Source organism: Pyxicephalus adspersus, chromosome 5, assembly GCF_032062135.1.
Source record: "Pyxicephalus adspersus chromosome 5, UCB_Pads_2.0, whole genome shotgun sequence".
In the NCBI taxonomy this organism is placed as follows: domain Eukaryota; kingdom Metazoa; phylum Chordata; class Amphibia; order Anura; family Pyxicephalidae; genus Pyxicephalus; species Pyxicephalus adspersus.
This window is the reverse complement of record NC_092862.1, coordinates 35632621-35648938: the sequence shown is the minus strand read 5'-3', so window position 1 is coordinate 35648938 and position 16318 is coordinate 35632621. Positions and strand designations below refer to the sequence as shown.

Genomic DNA, 16318 nt, shown 5'->3' with positions numbered 1-16318 from the left:
CATCCACAGTCACTAACCTAGCCAAAAAGTCCTGTGCAGCTTCAAAATGGGCCAAAGCGGCTTTGGATGCTTCAACTTGTTCCTTCTTAGATATTAGGTACCAAGATATTAGGCTGTCATATGCCCCCACACTCATTTTTCTATTTTATTTGGAAGAGGACAAAGCCAGGAACTTTTCAGCACCCCCCTGTAAAGTGTGTGCTTGGTGGTGTGGATAAACCATTTAGTCTGTTTTACCTTTAGTTGCAGTTAGGGGTTTTGTGACATTTAGGAAAACATTTTACTGTATATGGCTGTAGCACAGGCAGGCTTGAGCCACTGCTTCACAGTTTCCAAAACTTACTGTCGCCCAGAAATGGAATCATTAGAGAAGCAAGGAGTTAACCAAACCTAGAGAAAGTCCATTGTTCTTTACCCATGCAGGTTCACATTTATGGAGTCCACTGCAGAGAGATATACTCACGTTGCTATTGCTGTGTGCTATTTCATTCCCACCACTTTTACAGTTTACAGTGCCATGGACTACCTTGATACAGTGCTGACTGGCCCAGCTCTGACACAAGGCATGAGCTCCTCTATATCAGTGCTCCCCCATATTGGGTACTAGGTACTTTCATTGGTTCCAGCAATGCAATAGAATGGCAGTGTACTGAAGGATAGGTGAATGCATGTTGCCAGTGATGGCTACCTTTGTTTTGTAACAGGAATGGCTCCTCTTTTGCATATGAATAAAACATTTGGAAAAACAAAAAAGATGTAGACATGTTTTATTGTGCTTCTACATTACATATTTACCATTTTGACTAGACTTAAAAAAAATATTTCCAAAAAATATATTGTCAGTGTTTTTAAATATCGCATGTGACTCTGACACTGCTTTCTCATTACAGGTCCCAGTCGGTGGTAGAACCTGGCACACTGATGCATGAGGACCACAGAGATAATGAGAACACTCAGCCGCTTCTTGCCCTGGACTGATCGACTCAGCATCATTACAGTCTCTGTAGATTCCACTGATGGGTCTTTTTTGTTTTTTTTCTCACTCTGCAGAATATTCACCAGCTACTTGCACAAGATGTCACTGTGCAAAGACCTATTTAATTTCATTGCCATAGTGCCAATAAACAAGAGCAACTTTATAAATAACTGTGAATCTTCTTTTACTGCCAAAAAGGACCCAGATAAAGTGCATTAGAGCTTTCCATGGTGTAAATGATATGCTGCCTACTAAAAGGGAAATGTATTATAGGTGTCTTTAGGCTAGAAAAGATTAAAGCTAATCTCCAGGCAAACAGATAGATACACTAGTGAATTTAACATATGGGGGCTGTTGTACCAACCTTGCCTACCATTCGGGTATTATTTCCAGACAGCAGAGCCAGGTCCAGATCTTTCCTGCAGACTACATTGGTGGGTCCAAGATCTGGACAGTGGGAATGAATAATTAAAGCTCTACAAGACTGGACAAGAACCATTTCTCTCCTAGTGTCATCTGCTATATAGGAGATTACAGAGGGTAGCTAGAAATAAAAATTCAGGATCTAAATGAATACAGAACTGGAAATTAACTGCCTGGAGTTTAGCTTTAATAGTCAGTATTTTTATATCATGATTAATGGACCCATGAGATTTCATCATTTTATCAAATAAATCACCAGCAGAAAGATAAAATTGTGTCAGATTACTGTAAAGTTATTACTTGGCCTATACAAAGACATATAGGAGTCTAATATAAGGTACAGAATGAAGGATATGGATATGTATAAAGAGCTCTTTCGCTGATATCATTAGTTTGATTTAGATTCACTTCTTTGATGACAAAGCTGAGTTAGACCTGCACATATGGTTAGAGCACTTTCTCGACCTGTTTAACATGGAGGAAACCTTGAAATAACTTTCAGGTCTTCAGGGAACCTTGGCTATAATTACTATATCTACAACTCACAGTACATTAGTGTGGTGTTCAGTAGGAAGATTGAAGAATGTCACCCTTACAGATAACCAAAAAGATCATTGGTGTGAGTGGTAACTGACCCTAGAGTCAAAAATGGCTCATTGCTCAAGGAATCCCTAGTAACTTCTGGAGTAACCCTGGTTAAGAAACACTGGTTTAGAGGGATATAACAAACAATACAAATGCTCCAGCTTTCCTGATGTAAAAGGTGTGATAAAGATGGGAAATCACTGAAACTGAAATTATGTACTAACACTTTGCACCTATTTTACTATAGGAATTCTAAACAATAATTTTGCTACTTTCTAAATATTTAAAACTAAAAGGTATTAAGCTGCTTGCAATAAGTCTCATTGCACTCCATAGGGATAAATAATGGTAAAGGTGTCTGCTCAGAATCAGCCACTGATTTCTATAAATATCATAGGGACTCATTGGTAAATTCCAGAATCCTCCCTGTGGTCTTTGTCATTTAGCTGAACTCTGTTTAAGGTAAAAGAGATCAGACCTACAACAGTGAAGTTTCCTCATAATAGGCTGCTGAATTGGTGGATTTGGGAACCCAAGATTTAGCAGCAGGACAACTTGAGGGATATAAATACCCGGTGAGCAATTTAACTCTCCACATCCAAGCTGCCACAAGAGTAAACCTTCAACTTGAGCTTTAAGTGAACTCTTTATTATTTCAATCTTTTTTATTAAGTTTTTGTTTTAAACCACAAAGACAAATAAAACAATTGACAGTACATTCTCCTAATCAAAACAAAGGTTTTACATTTAAAAAAATTAAACTTGATACAAATTTCACAACAATACACTTAAAAAAAAAAAAAAAAAAAAACAGAAACAAAAACAAATATTATTATTTTTATTATTATTAAACAGGATTTATATAGCGCCAACATATTACGCAGCGCTGTACATTTAACAGGGATTGCAAATGACAGACTAATACAGACAGTGATACAGGAGGAGAGAACCCTGCCCTGAAGAGCTTACAATCTAGTAGGTGGGGGAGCATTACTATAAATAGCATTACGATCAGTGTCAAAACCCCAAAGGGATCTGATCAGTAAATAAGTCAATGGAATTTGCTATACAACATTCGTTGAAACCCTTTAGACCTGTTATCATTGCGTAGCAGACCAAACTACCGGACACATTGAGGTAGGTGGGGGTAGAAGACTCACACTGTTGAATAAAGAGACATCTTTCTAAGTAGACTTAAAGGTCATCCAGGGTTCCCAGATGCTGTCAAATGTGTCCAAGGTGTTATTGAGAGTGTGGGTAAGCCTGGTAAATAGCCAGGGTCAAGGTTGTATGGGCATGTATCAGTGACAAGTAATAGAATGTAGAGAAATATTGTCTGCTTTTTTACCTCCTTCTGAAAATACAAGTCCCCTGGTGGTTGTTTCTGGTGCCAGATCTTGACCTAGAACACGTGCACAGATCAGAACGTCTAAGGGAAACAAAAATGTTCTTTCACATATCTTTTTTGAGGTAATGACTGAATTCAATGGATCAACACAAAACCCAGAGAGTCATAACTGTGTATTTGGCCAGTCTAATTTATGGTCAGATTATAAAGTGACAAATAGTTCATCAACCTGATATAATTTCCTTGGAGGTTATTTTTATTTCGTTTGAGATAGACCAGGTATGGGAATATATAGGCTACACCTCCATAAACCTGATTGTATATTGTGTAGGTTGCAGCAAAACAATCCACATCTGGCATATTAGGAGTGTCTGGTACACTGGAGTATTTATTTATTGCAAATTAGCTTTTCAGCCACAAAACATTTCATATTTCTTTACTTATAATATTACTAACATGTGGTGACAGTAATCAGATCCCTAAAGAAATTGCATTTGATATGACCCCATCTGTTGTTTTATTGCAGATTTTTTAACAGAGATGATAAAGCATAAAATGCATCTTAATATTCTAAATTCAAAATGTAACCTCAACTTCATGGAATGAAAGGGTACGGTATATGGATGGCAGCGGGAGAACATAATTCAAGTGCCAAAGACGGTGATTGTTCTTCTTTGCACACTGTTCCTCATCACTAAAATAAATTCTATGCTAGAGCACCTGTTTTGGCTTATTAACTTTTATTTTTGATCAGCAGTTGCTGGGCTGTTTGTTTATCTTTCATTGACTAAAATGGAAAAACAATGTAAATAAATGACTAAATAAAGGTACAAATATAATGTTTAGGCCTGTGTTGATGGGTTTTTGTTGATTTCAAAACCGTGTCTCTCATTTTACAAGTCTTGGGGAATGTGAAAACAGCTTGAAGTAGGTCAAATACAAAGCAGAAGGAGATCAAATGCCGCTCTTGGTTAATTTTGATTCTAAAATGCCTCTTAAAGTAATGTCAGAAGCAGGCTGTATTTGGCCATTAAACCAAGCCCAAAGTCCTTGGACACAGGCCTTAGGCTGGCCACAAATGTGCAAATCTACCCTCGACTTCCATGACATTTGCTTGTGATGTGTGAAACATGCATGAGGGTGTTGTGATTCCTCACCTCGATGATCCTGCAAAACTAGCTCACTGTAGTATATTCATTCTGTAGTTGTCCTCACAACTTATATATTGAAGCTCGTTTGCTAAAGAAAAAAGGAATTTTTTACACAATAAACTGTATGGATACTTACATTAATTATCAAATCATGTACTTCATTGGCACATTATTAGATAACAAATACCAGTAAGTTTATTTGCAAAGATTCTTCACCATGTACAAAAAATCCAGACACAGAAATTGTAGTTTTATCAAGAACAACATTTATTGTGAAGAGCAGAGACTTCTGAAAATAATTAGACAATTTATGTCTACAAAGCACAAAGGATCAAAACATTCATTAAAAAAATATCACAAACTCTGAAAAAAGTACAAAATAGGCAGCTTTATTTCGAGGTCTGTATATTCTTATTTTTACTACAATCTAAAGAGTGCAGACGTGGGCATTCTGTGCTCCGTCACCTTCCTATGAATCCACAATTTAAACAAGGCAAGTTCTTAAACAATTTTTAGCAGCACTTTTCTCTGCCCACTGAATACACATACCCTATGTAAGTGTTGGGAATGTCCATATCATTTACTTAAATGAAGGTTGTCAGTTTTCTACCACAGAAAATAAAGACTCTGTCTAGAAATCTACATGGACCTGCCATCAGATGACAGGAGTAATGGAGTTCAGAGACGGGGGGAAAGAATGACAGGTTTTAGTGCTGACACTTTGATACCTGAGGCTTGTTGTCCTTGCCAGGTTACTTTTGCAAATAAGTTTAACCAATATTAGGCTATGTACAAATGTAAGGGGATTCTTGCCCAATACAAACAGCTGAATGACCGGTGGTGATCGATCGCTATACAAGTCAAGGGAGGAGAGCACAGCAGAGTTCTCACTTGTTCTCTCCCCTCCCATCTACATAGAATTGCACAGGAAACAAAAGATGATTTCCAGCGACAAAAATTACAGGTGTATGTAGCCTTATAATCCTGTGAATAAACCATTGCTACAGCCAAGAATGTGTCTACATTTAGTAAATATGTAGGATGCCACTGATTCAAATCACTATTTTTTTTCCTAAAAGATCACTAAACCAATTTGAAATTGTGGAAAGGGCTCCACCAATGCTGATGCTAAATATATTTAATTTATTAAGTTCCTACTATCTTGACTCTAACCAGTAAACATTAGCTTAATAATAAGCCAAATCTTTGCAGGATAAAGCAACATTTTGTCATATTTCTGGGTCATTCACCAAGCACCAGCACTGTCACAAGAGAAGAAACAGAGAAAGTCACATGCTCTCTCATACCTAAACGTTACAGTTGCAGCTGAATGGGAAGATGCTAGAGTGAAAGGAAAGGAAGTACATGATGGTTGGGAAGACTGATGGTAAAACTAACCTGTCAGTTTGCCACTATAGGAAAAGCACAGGTGCACTTGAACTGAATCCTTAATCTTAATATACCCCTAAACCTAAAACTTAAACGTAACATAAAACAATAAAATGAAGAGCAGCATGATAGGTACAAAAAAAAAGCTCAATTGCAAAACAATTGTGACAAAAAGGATAAAATTAAAAAATCCCTAAGACCAAAAACACACACACACACAAAAAAAACGTATCTAGGACTAATGTGACATGGCAAACACCAAAGTGAGCCAACAAAAACTAAAAATTGTGACATGAGAAAAAAAAAGTGATGTGATGGAAACTAGACTGAAACTGTGCATATAATAGTACTTTATGTTCTCACCAACAAACAAAATATAGATTATGTTTTTTTCACTTCTACAAACATGCTCCAGAGGAGTTTGGGGATGAAGTGAGTCCAAGTGGAGGAGCGCATAGGGCCCGGAGCGGTAAAGCATAACTCCTAACAGTTGTTAGTTGCTAAGCAGTACAACGATATTTAATGACGTTCCCTTTACAATAAACTAAGACAACGGGTAAGCTATATATTCTGTGCTCAGGAAAGTATATGTAATATTTTCTTTTAGGTATTATGTCGAGATGTACTGTATGTGTGAATATGAGACTGTTGCTTGTGGCACAGTAGTCAAAGCATATTTTGTGGGTACAAGGACCCACATGCCCTTGCCCTTCATGCCCTTCTACCATTGGCACACTTCTATCATTTTTATGTTCAAATTCAAGCTGCCCAGGTGCATAAATATATTAGGTGTCACATAAAATAGTTTTATTATATAAAACCCTATATAAACCCTATATATTTATACCCTGTATAAATTAGAAAGCACTGACAATTTTGTCTACAATTGTCTATTTATTATTATGGTAAATCATTTAGGAAAATGTAATTAACTTTCCTACCAAAAAAAAAAAATGATAAAATTACTCAAAGTTATATCAGAATGAGCACTTCAGATGATAATAAAGATCAACAAAATATAGCAGAACTAACAAGGCAATCTGCCTAATACCAGTCAAATATACCTATTTAAGCCAATAGTAATTTTTACACAATTAGTTCTATCGTGTGTTTTCAGGCTCAGAAACAAAAATTGAAGTTGATCAGATGCATAATACTAAGGCAGGGCAGAACCAGATGTGACTCGGAGTCGAGTGATCCTGCATGGAGCCAGCCATTCAGTCATTTGCACCGCAGAACTGGTTTTTAAAAAACAGCATTGCACATTTGACAGCTGGTGGAAGTGAGCAGTACTGTACAGCTTACTGCCCTCTTCATAAGATCTCTATAGGGCTGCCAATGGGAGAACATGAGGAAGCAGTAACCACACTGCAACCTTGGGGGTTAGTCTGAACATAGCTTTAGTCATGTAATGAAAAAGAAAAATTGTATCCCACTTTCCCTCAACTTTGACTGTGCTCTGTCCCAACTGACTTTTTTTTACCTGGATTGTAATCATAATACAAGTATGGGTACCATATACACTGTAGTCTACATGGGATGGGAACTGACAATATTTAATATGTGGAGTTACCTAGCTTACGACATGATGCGACACGTAAGGCTGCGTACACGTGTTTAATAATTGTTGTTGGAAAGGATCTCTCATGATCCTTTCCAATGACAAAAGACTGAACGATCCATGAATGATCGCTGTACACACAGTGCCTCTCTGCTCTATGAAGAAGGGAGAACAACAGAGCGGCACCTCGCTGTGCTCTCTCCCCTTCACTTCCTTTACGATCGTTCGTGGATCCCCCAGGACAGATCTATGAATGACAGAAGATGAGCGCTCTACACACGTCAAATTCTTGTCCAATAATAGCCCTGATGCGATTATCAGACGAGAATTATATAGCCTTAGGGTCTTTAACTATGCTGATGGCATCATATTGGCATCTAAACATTTCTGACCATTTGAGACTTTTTAAATGTTTTGAAGTAGGAAAGATAAACACAAAGTACATTGTATCAAAAAGAAAAAAATCTAATATGTGGTGCCATTTTCTTGCAAGATTCATGAACATAAAATTATTCTAAATAAAAGCATCCTGTTTAGAACATTTTAATTGTCTGAAACTCTCAGAAAACATTAAGATACAAGAACAGATACTGTACATCAATAATTAGACACAATACATAATTATATATAAGTAGCTGCATAAGAAATTGATTTTTGCTTAGGAGATGCTAGCTGTTCACAGCAAACCTATTTGCTCATCTAATTTGGCTTTTATATTCTGGGAGCAAAAACTGAAACACAGCAATAAAAAACAGTGTGGTAGATAAGGGATTTGAAATGATTGCTGTGTGAAAATTACATTCAACCTCATATTCTTGTTTGCAACCCACCGGAGTGGACAAACTCCCAAGAAACAGTGAAGAAATCTGGAGAAATCATCCAGGACCACCAACAGGATTTCTCTTGTGAAACTGAAGATAAAACTTGACTAGCGGTTTCTTAGATATTGAACTATTTTTCCTTAGTTTTCTGTCCTACCCTTATCTTTCATCAACTATATGCCAGTTCTGTAGAAATCCATGAAGCTGCTATGATTCTCAAAAACTTAGAGACACAAGATCACAAGAGGAACATGCTAATGAGACAAATTACTACGTAACTCCTATTCTTTAAAATAAAACTGCAAAAAGTTGATCTTTAAGTTGAATTTCTTTTTTAAATTTAAACTTTAAATTGATCAAAGTCATGCAACCTTGATTTTTATAATTTAAAGAAAAGTTTGTTAGCAGTATTCAAAAGTCACACCAGGTGTTAGCATGAATGACTATAAGATAATTCTATATCATCCCAATTATGAAATGCTACGATAATTCACTGATCCTGTTATGGCTTATAACAACTTTTCGAAAGTCACTAAAACCAGGTAAATGGATGGATTTCAAAGTTAAATAAAGTTCGAAAGGAGTTGGACAAGCACCTGCAGAAATGTAAAGGAGAAGCATCAGGCAAATATTCTGCTGCAATTTCAGAAAGGAATTTTTCTGACTGACCTAGATATATATGTCAGTGTCTGCACGTTCAGGATAAGGGCCATATGGAGGAAGAGAGAGAAAAATATGGCTATAGGTTTGCCTGAGATCACACAGTAGCCTTGCTGTCATGTAATATTTATAGTGTAGGTCACGCCATTAAATCTATTTCCAAACAGTGTGCAATCACATATCTTTTAATAGGAATGCGAACTTTATGAGAGTGGAATTAGGTCTAGCAAGTTATTATGTTAATAATTTGAATTCATTTAGCCAGGGCAGAGTATGTGCTAAAAAAAAAAAAAGCAAAAGGTAAGAAAAATAGTCCCTACTGTAAATGAGATTTCAATATTACTTTGCAAAGCCTAAAAAACAAGGTTAAGGGCATCTCTAGGGAGATCTGTTTGCCAGATTTCCATAAAGACATAGGCAGCAGGCACTTTAATAGCATTCACAGAAAGAAGAGTTTTAAATGTCCAACTAACAAAAAAAAAATACCAAACACCCAGTAAACACAATAGCAGCTGTACAACCAGGACAATCTTCATATTTATCCCATATTGGTTTAGTATACAAAAATGTTAGTTCCGTACATGGTGATGTGTGAACGAGAATACAGTGATGACAGTTCACTACATTGAGGCAGGTTTAAATAAAATTAAGTATTATAGTTCAATAATACAGGACAATTAATAGTGGTTTGTCGTCTATAAAAAAAGTAATATAAGTGAACATGTTCTCATCATAAACTCATTCAATGAAATTACAATCTATACCAACACAAATCTGACATGAAAATTATATTGTATATACATATATAAAATATGAGGAATGTGTGTATGTGTAGTAGTGAAATATGGGTTTGTTTAGTGCTTTTTATTCTCAGTTTTCCTTCATCTGATTAGAATGTGTAAATATATTCACATCATCACTTAAATGGCAGGCAGAGTCTTCCTTTGATGCTGTGTAAGCTCCGGGTGCCAAACGTCCACAATGAATATCAAGCGATAGGAATCGGCATCTTGCCAAACCTCGTGTTCAAAAGAGTCATCAAAAATCAGCACTCTGCCTTCTTCCCAGCTTCTGTAAAATAATAACATCTTGACATGTGAAAAAATTTCCCAACACTTCATGGACACACAGTGATGTGTTGGATTATCCTAATTTACCATTGAAAAACTATGATGTAATCATAATCATTGTACAGCTTGGGGTTCCATAGTACAGGAGGAACCTAAAACTGAAGGAGTGACCTCTAACCCAAGCAATGAATGCACACGCCATAATAAAAAGTGTTTTAAAGTTAAAATTTAGGCTTTCCTGGAATGGAGGTAAAAAAAAGGCGTTGACTATAAGCATTTAGGTTCGGCGGGACCTAAGGAAACATGTCTAACTAAAACTGAATTAATTGGTAATATGGTATTTATTATTAGCTTTTTTAAAAAAAATTACACTATAAAGACCATCCCCCACATTTGGTATTTGTAGGATTTGTGTATTTATTAAAGCGACAGTCGATTTTCTGAAACTTGTGAATGAGAGGAATAAACCATTTTATGTATGAAAAGCTGTGAACAATATTTAAAGAAACAGAACCATTTTACTAAATAAAAACCTTATGTAGACTTTGAAACATAGTGATGCTAATGAGTTGGCTGCAAATGACCTCTGCTAGGTTTCAAGATGTGATTTCCCAACTGTAATTGACCTTTTATTTACAAGAAAATACATTACTTTGATACAAATTCAATAAAAAAACATTATTTCGGAAAGGGAATGACTGTGACATACATGTTTGAAATACTTCGAGTCTTGGCACACTGAACTAAAAGCAATGGCTAACTGATGTTTAATGAAAAGCATTTAGGAATGTCTGTTCCCAGGCTTCTTGATCACCAGCATGATCAACCATACCACAGTAGTTTCTCTGCAGTGGACAAAACTCCTGTTTATTTTTTGTTTGCAATACCATGTCCAATTAACTCTGACAATACTGCACAGTTTCTTTATAGCGTTTTAAAATTAGGAAGCACAATTTACACACTTACAACTACAAGTATAACAAGTATATAAACCTGTACACTTACCTGGTATCATTGGCACATCTTATTCTGCAACCAGGTTTTGGTATAACCAATCCTAAGTGCATCCGCAGTCTGCAGTTTGTTGGCCCTGTGTGAGGCCACACGTGAGTTCCAGGGTGCATGACAGAGTATTTGATCTAAGCACAAAGAAACAAATTTTAGGAAATGGCATAGTTACAAAGTTCACAAACAAGCAAAATAAACATAATAGAAACCGCATATTTCAGATAGAACTATATACAGTAGAACCTCAGTTATCTGGCAAAAACGGGCCAATCATGACTGGCCAATTCCGAAAAAGTGTAGTTTGCGGTTAACTGAGGTTACTCTGAAACTGAGGTTTCTCAGTTATTCATCACTAGACTTGAATAGGGAGACTTGCCCCTGTTCACCTCTAGTGCTGAATGGCTGAGAAAAGGAAAAACCCTGATGACGCTTAAACTGTCATCAGGGGTTCCATTTTTTCAGACAATCACGGAGTGGAGCAATCAGCAGAGCTCTGCTCTGTTCTGACAGCTTCTGAAGCCCTAGTGGAGCTGTAGTATGTGTTCTTGAATGCAGAACACATGCCACAGCTCTGCAAGGGCTGCAGGAGAAATCAAGAGAGCGGAGCTGTCAGGTGCCAGTTATCTGAAATTTCTGGTTATCTGAGTTCCAGATACCCGGGGTTCTACTGTATGTATAGATGATCCAGTTATATTAGAAATAATACCAATGACCCCGGCACTGTGTTCTGACATGATCAAAGCTCTCTATTCGTTTGCATTTGGTGGTCTGCAGTACCTATCGTTTTACATGCTTGAGTGGAATAAAAAAAAAAGTAGCTGACAACTGATCCAAGCAAATGCTGCATAATACTGTACATATCAGGTCATACTCTTGTATAAATCAAATAAACCCCAAAACCTGCACATTACAATGAATACAATACAATACTATATTTAAATATATATGTAGAATGCAGAAGATGACATGTAATTACCCTGGGATCCCAGTACTTATTTATACTGTTATGCCAGGGCATAAAAAATAACATGGTTCCTAATAAAATGTTTGAAAAGTTTGGACCACCAAAACGCATGTTAGAACACTAGGTGGGGTCCTCACCCAGTGTGGTTTAGAGAAACACCTGATTTAATTTTACCTGTCCCCTGCGACATCCAGTAGATTCAGGAAATCTTTCTAACAAAGCGCATGTCCTAGGTGCAGCTTTACAGGACTTTTCATTTTTCCGACCTAAATAAAAGACAAATGTTCAGAAATAAAAAATACGTTCATAACTTCACCAGTCTCACTTCACATATTATACAAACCATGTTAATTATAATTCAGAAATATCCAATATGACATAAATAAATGTGCCTGAGTTAGTAGGTTAGGTTTAAAATCCATCTTCATTAGGATTTTGCCAAATTATGGACCAATAATTTCACAGACTCCGGACCGCTCAAATGGGAAGACTTTTCCTCCAGAGAGACGTCATGATGCTAGAACCAACCCACTCTCCCACTGCAGGACTTGGTCTGTGATGGGGGCCTGCGATCCATATGGGAGACAGACCACCACGTGTCTACTTGCCATAATCCAAATGGCAAGTAGACACTATTGTGTTAAACAGTATCTGGTTATGTGCAGCTTTAGGTTGTGCTCCCATTAAAAGAAGTCCCTTTCCATTGCTTTTTCCATATAGTAAAATAAGTAAAGATCTCCAGAAATGAAAGTGAGCGCACCTTGGGGTAAGTATGGTAGCTTAGTAGTTTTAGTAATGCAAGGAGACAGGTAATATCTTTGGAAGTGCAAAAAAAAACACCAAGTTGGTGATCAACTAAGATATCATCCACTTAGTTCTTCCATATCAGTTTAAGATGTACCTAACAAGGCATATAAAAAATGTAATTTGTTTATATTTTAAACACCTTCTTACCTTGCTGCCACAATGTATATTGACTCCAGTCCCCCTTTTCCCTCAGATTTTCATCTTCAGGAATAAACAAGCCTTTGGCTTCATCCATTACAGCAAGTCCCTCATCACGAATTATCTTCCAGTTGACTTCCAAAGTCTTAAAAAATAAAACGCACAGGATTATTAATGCATAAGATGGCTCACTGTTGATCACTATTTCACAAAATTAATAAGCATGCTGCTTCTTCCTGCATAACAACTCTGCACGCTGAAATCATTATCTCAAAATAAAACGTGCCTGGAATCTATATGCCTGCATTGGCTTTTCAATGGGAAATTGTTCTTGCTCTTTGACTTCAAACAATACGTTAGCCATTATGTTTCTCTAAACAAGGCAACACAGTGGTAGCACCTATCAGAACCAGATAACTAGCTTGGTATATTAAAACAAAAGACATTGCTGTGTCTGCTGTGCTTTTAGATTTGTTCATTGGTATTCATAAAAGCATCATCTAAAGAGACATGCTATCATTTTAACTGCCTGGAAATATTATAATTGCTAGATGTCTAGGGAAGGAACACAGAGAACCCATTTACATTAAATGTTCTTCTTGGGAGAAAGGGGCAACAAACAAAAGAGTATAAGTCGCTTATAATTAGCACAGCTAGACATATATTTTTTCTCTCCATATGAATGTCACCTGAATTAGGTGACAGCAAAGATACACATGAAACATATTATAAGTTACAACACGGAAATCTTTAAGTAGCTGCGCTATAATTTTCATAGGCCAGAAGCAGTCCTTTAGAAATCACTGTAAAGTACTCAACGCACATTGCATACATACACTTTATGGGCATTTAAAAACTAAATTGCAGACTGCACCCTTCACCGGGCATTACAAGCTGCAGCAAATATCCCGAATGAACCTTATTTCCTGCCTGATGAAATACAAGCATTATGAAACCCTCTCACTGATCTGTACTGTCCATTGCCTTCCTTTTCAACTATTTGTTTTCCTTTCCTTCGGTCATCTAGTCTGGGTATTATATGTGGGTGTTACTTAGAGCAGGATGAATGCAGAACACACACACTCCTCCAGCCTGAAACCTTGTATTCCAGGGGTCCTCAAACTTTTTAAACAGGGGGCCGGGTCACGGTCCCTCAGATTGAAAAAAAAACAGGAGAAGATTCTTATGCACACTGCACAAAACGTATTTATTGTATAAAAAACCTGAAAGAACAATACTATATATAAAATGAAGAACAATTTTAACCAACATAAACTAACAGTATTTCAATGGGAAGTGTGGGCCTGCTTTTGGCTAATGAGATAGTCAATGTCCGGTTCCATATTTGTTACTGCCAGTCGTAACAAGTGATGGGAGATGAAGCTCTTTAAATCTCCTTTGAAACTCGCTTTGCAACATTTGCAGTGAATCCAGACATTTTTTGTTTGGGAATGCAACTGTTGGTTTTTCAGCCAACAACTTTTGAGTAGTAGGGAGATGGCAGAATTTTTCCTCCTTTACTTGTTTAATAACTAAGTCCAAATTTAACTTCAAGTGCTTTTACATGTGAATACATATCACAGATGAGCTTCCCCTTTCCTTGAAGCTGCACATTGAAATTATTCAGTAGCTCTGTTATGTCTGTGAGAAAAGCAAGGTGCCATTTCCATTCAGCATCTTTGAGCTCTGGTATGTCTTTGTCTTTTGAATGCAGAAAAGCAGAAACCTGTGGCAGTAAATCATAAAAGCGTTTCAAAACTCTCCCACGACTCAACCAACCGACTTCTGTATGGTACAAAATATCTTCATAGCCAACATTTAGCTCAGATAAAAACTCCTGGAACTGTCTGTGGTTTAGTGCATGGGCCCTTATAAAGTTAACACAAGACACCACAACTTTCATGACAGAGTCCCACTTCAGTGATTTACAACACAGCGCTTGTTGGTGGATGAGGCAGTGTATGGCTATTGGACGCGAATGGTTGTGTTTGTCCATCTCTTGGTTAATGCGTGCAACCACTCCTTTCATAGACCCCACCATGCTAGGGGCACCATCAGTTGTTACACTGACTAGTTTAGCCCAGTCTAGCTCCAAATCATTCCCAGTTTGGCGAAGATTTTCATAGATATCCTCTCCTGTTGTTGTTCCTTTTATGCTTTTCAGTGCAGCAAGCTCCTCTGTGACTTCAAAATAATCATTTATACCACGAATGAAAATTAGAAGTTGTGCAGAATCCCTGACATCATTGCTTTCGTCAAGTGCTAATGAAAAAAAAGGAGTTTCGCAAATGCTGATGCAAATTGTCCCCCATTTCTTCAATCCTCCGTGTAATTGTAAGTCCTGAAAGACTCACTGTACTAAATAAATCAGCCTTCTCTGGACACATCTCTTTGGCAACAGAAAGAAGGCATTCTTTACCAAAATCTCCCTCTATGAATGGTCTGCCAGTGCGCGCTATTAGCTTGGCAACTTGAAAACTTGCTCGCACTGATGAAACATTTAGCAGCTTCTGCTTCACAAAGGCATTTTGCTGAGTTGTCAATCCATTTTTCAGTTTTAAAATTTTGTCTTTCCTCACTTGTCCGATGAAACAATCATATTTGTCTTTATGTCGAGTTTCGCAATGTCGACGCAAATTGTATTCCTTGAACACAGACACTAAATCTTGGCATATCAGACAAACAGCTTTTTCCTTGGACTGTATGAAAAAAAAATCATAGGTCCACTGTTCTTTAAATATCCTGCACTCCGAGTCAATTTTTCTTTTCTTTGACATCATTCCTAGGGATGAAAATTATTTTATTACTTTTTTAAAATGGGCATGCATAGCTATCACATCGGCTACTGGCCTGTGCTTCTGGTTACTGGTACAATTCAAGTCAATAAAATTTGCCATGCCCCGTTCAGTGTAATCTCTCTTCTCAGTGAACGCTGCAGCCCCCAGAGATAATGCAATTCCTGCGCAAGCGTAGGAGTCGCATTATCAGTGCCTGTCCTATGGACGATAAGGATCCATAAGCATCCAAGTTACATCTGTCGTGGATCCAAAAGATGAAGGTGGCTGCTCCCTGGGGACACATCAGTGACGGGATACCGGATAGGGATGGTCCACCGAAGTTTGCAATGGACCACCCACGTTTGCGTTTCTCCTGACAGACGAACATAATGCTGTGTTTGCGTGGGAGAACCATATATAATGCAAAGTCAATGGGAATGTGAACACCCTGAAAAGTGTACAAACAGCCTCAGCACACAGTAAAAACATGAATGGGGACTCAGATGGTATCGTCGGGAACATGAATCAATTGGAAAAGTTGAAACAAATTGGTGTAAAACCCCCCACCCCTAAAGCCTCTTTAACCGCTGTCATCCATGCAGGCTGGTATTGCTCAGGCAGTGGAGCCCCATGCTGCCCA

At 37.4% G+C, this 16318-nt stretch overlaps 2 protein-coding genes across 8 annotated transcripts in view; one reads left to right on the top strand and one right to left on the bottom strand.

The window, feature by feature from the left end:
- Positions 1-1638, top strand: part of CLVS1 (clavesin 1) — a 51402-nt gene extending 49764 nt beyond the window's left edge. Inside the window, exon 6 of the mRNA XM_072411144.1 lies at positions 891-1638. Within this exon, the coding sequence (XP_072267245.1) occupies positions 891-978 (88 nt within the window). The 3' untranslated portion in view covers positions 979-1638. The remainder of the gene's footprint in view (positions 1-890) is intronic.
- Positions 1639-4726: 3088 nt separating this feature from the next.
- Positions 4727-16318, bottom strand: part of ASPH (aspartate beta-hydroxylase) — a 106793-nt gene continuing 95201 nt past the window's right edge. For all 7 annotated transcript variants that reach the window (XM_072411135.1, XM_072411134.1, XM_072411131.1 and 4 more), the window contains 4 exons: positions 12911-13046; positions 12131-12222; positions 10990-11123; positions 4727-9985 (listed from right to left, as the gene is read on the bottom strand). In XM_072411135.1, the coding sequence (XP_072267236.1) occupies positions 9835-9985; positions 10990-11123; positions 12131-12222; positions 12911-13046 (513 nt within the window). In that variant the 3' untranslated portion in view covers positions 4727-9834. The remainder of the gene's footprint in view (positions 9986-10989; positions 11124-12130; positions 12223-12910; positions 13047-16318) is intronic.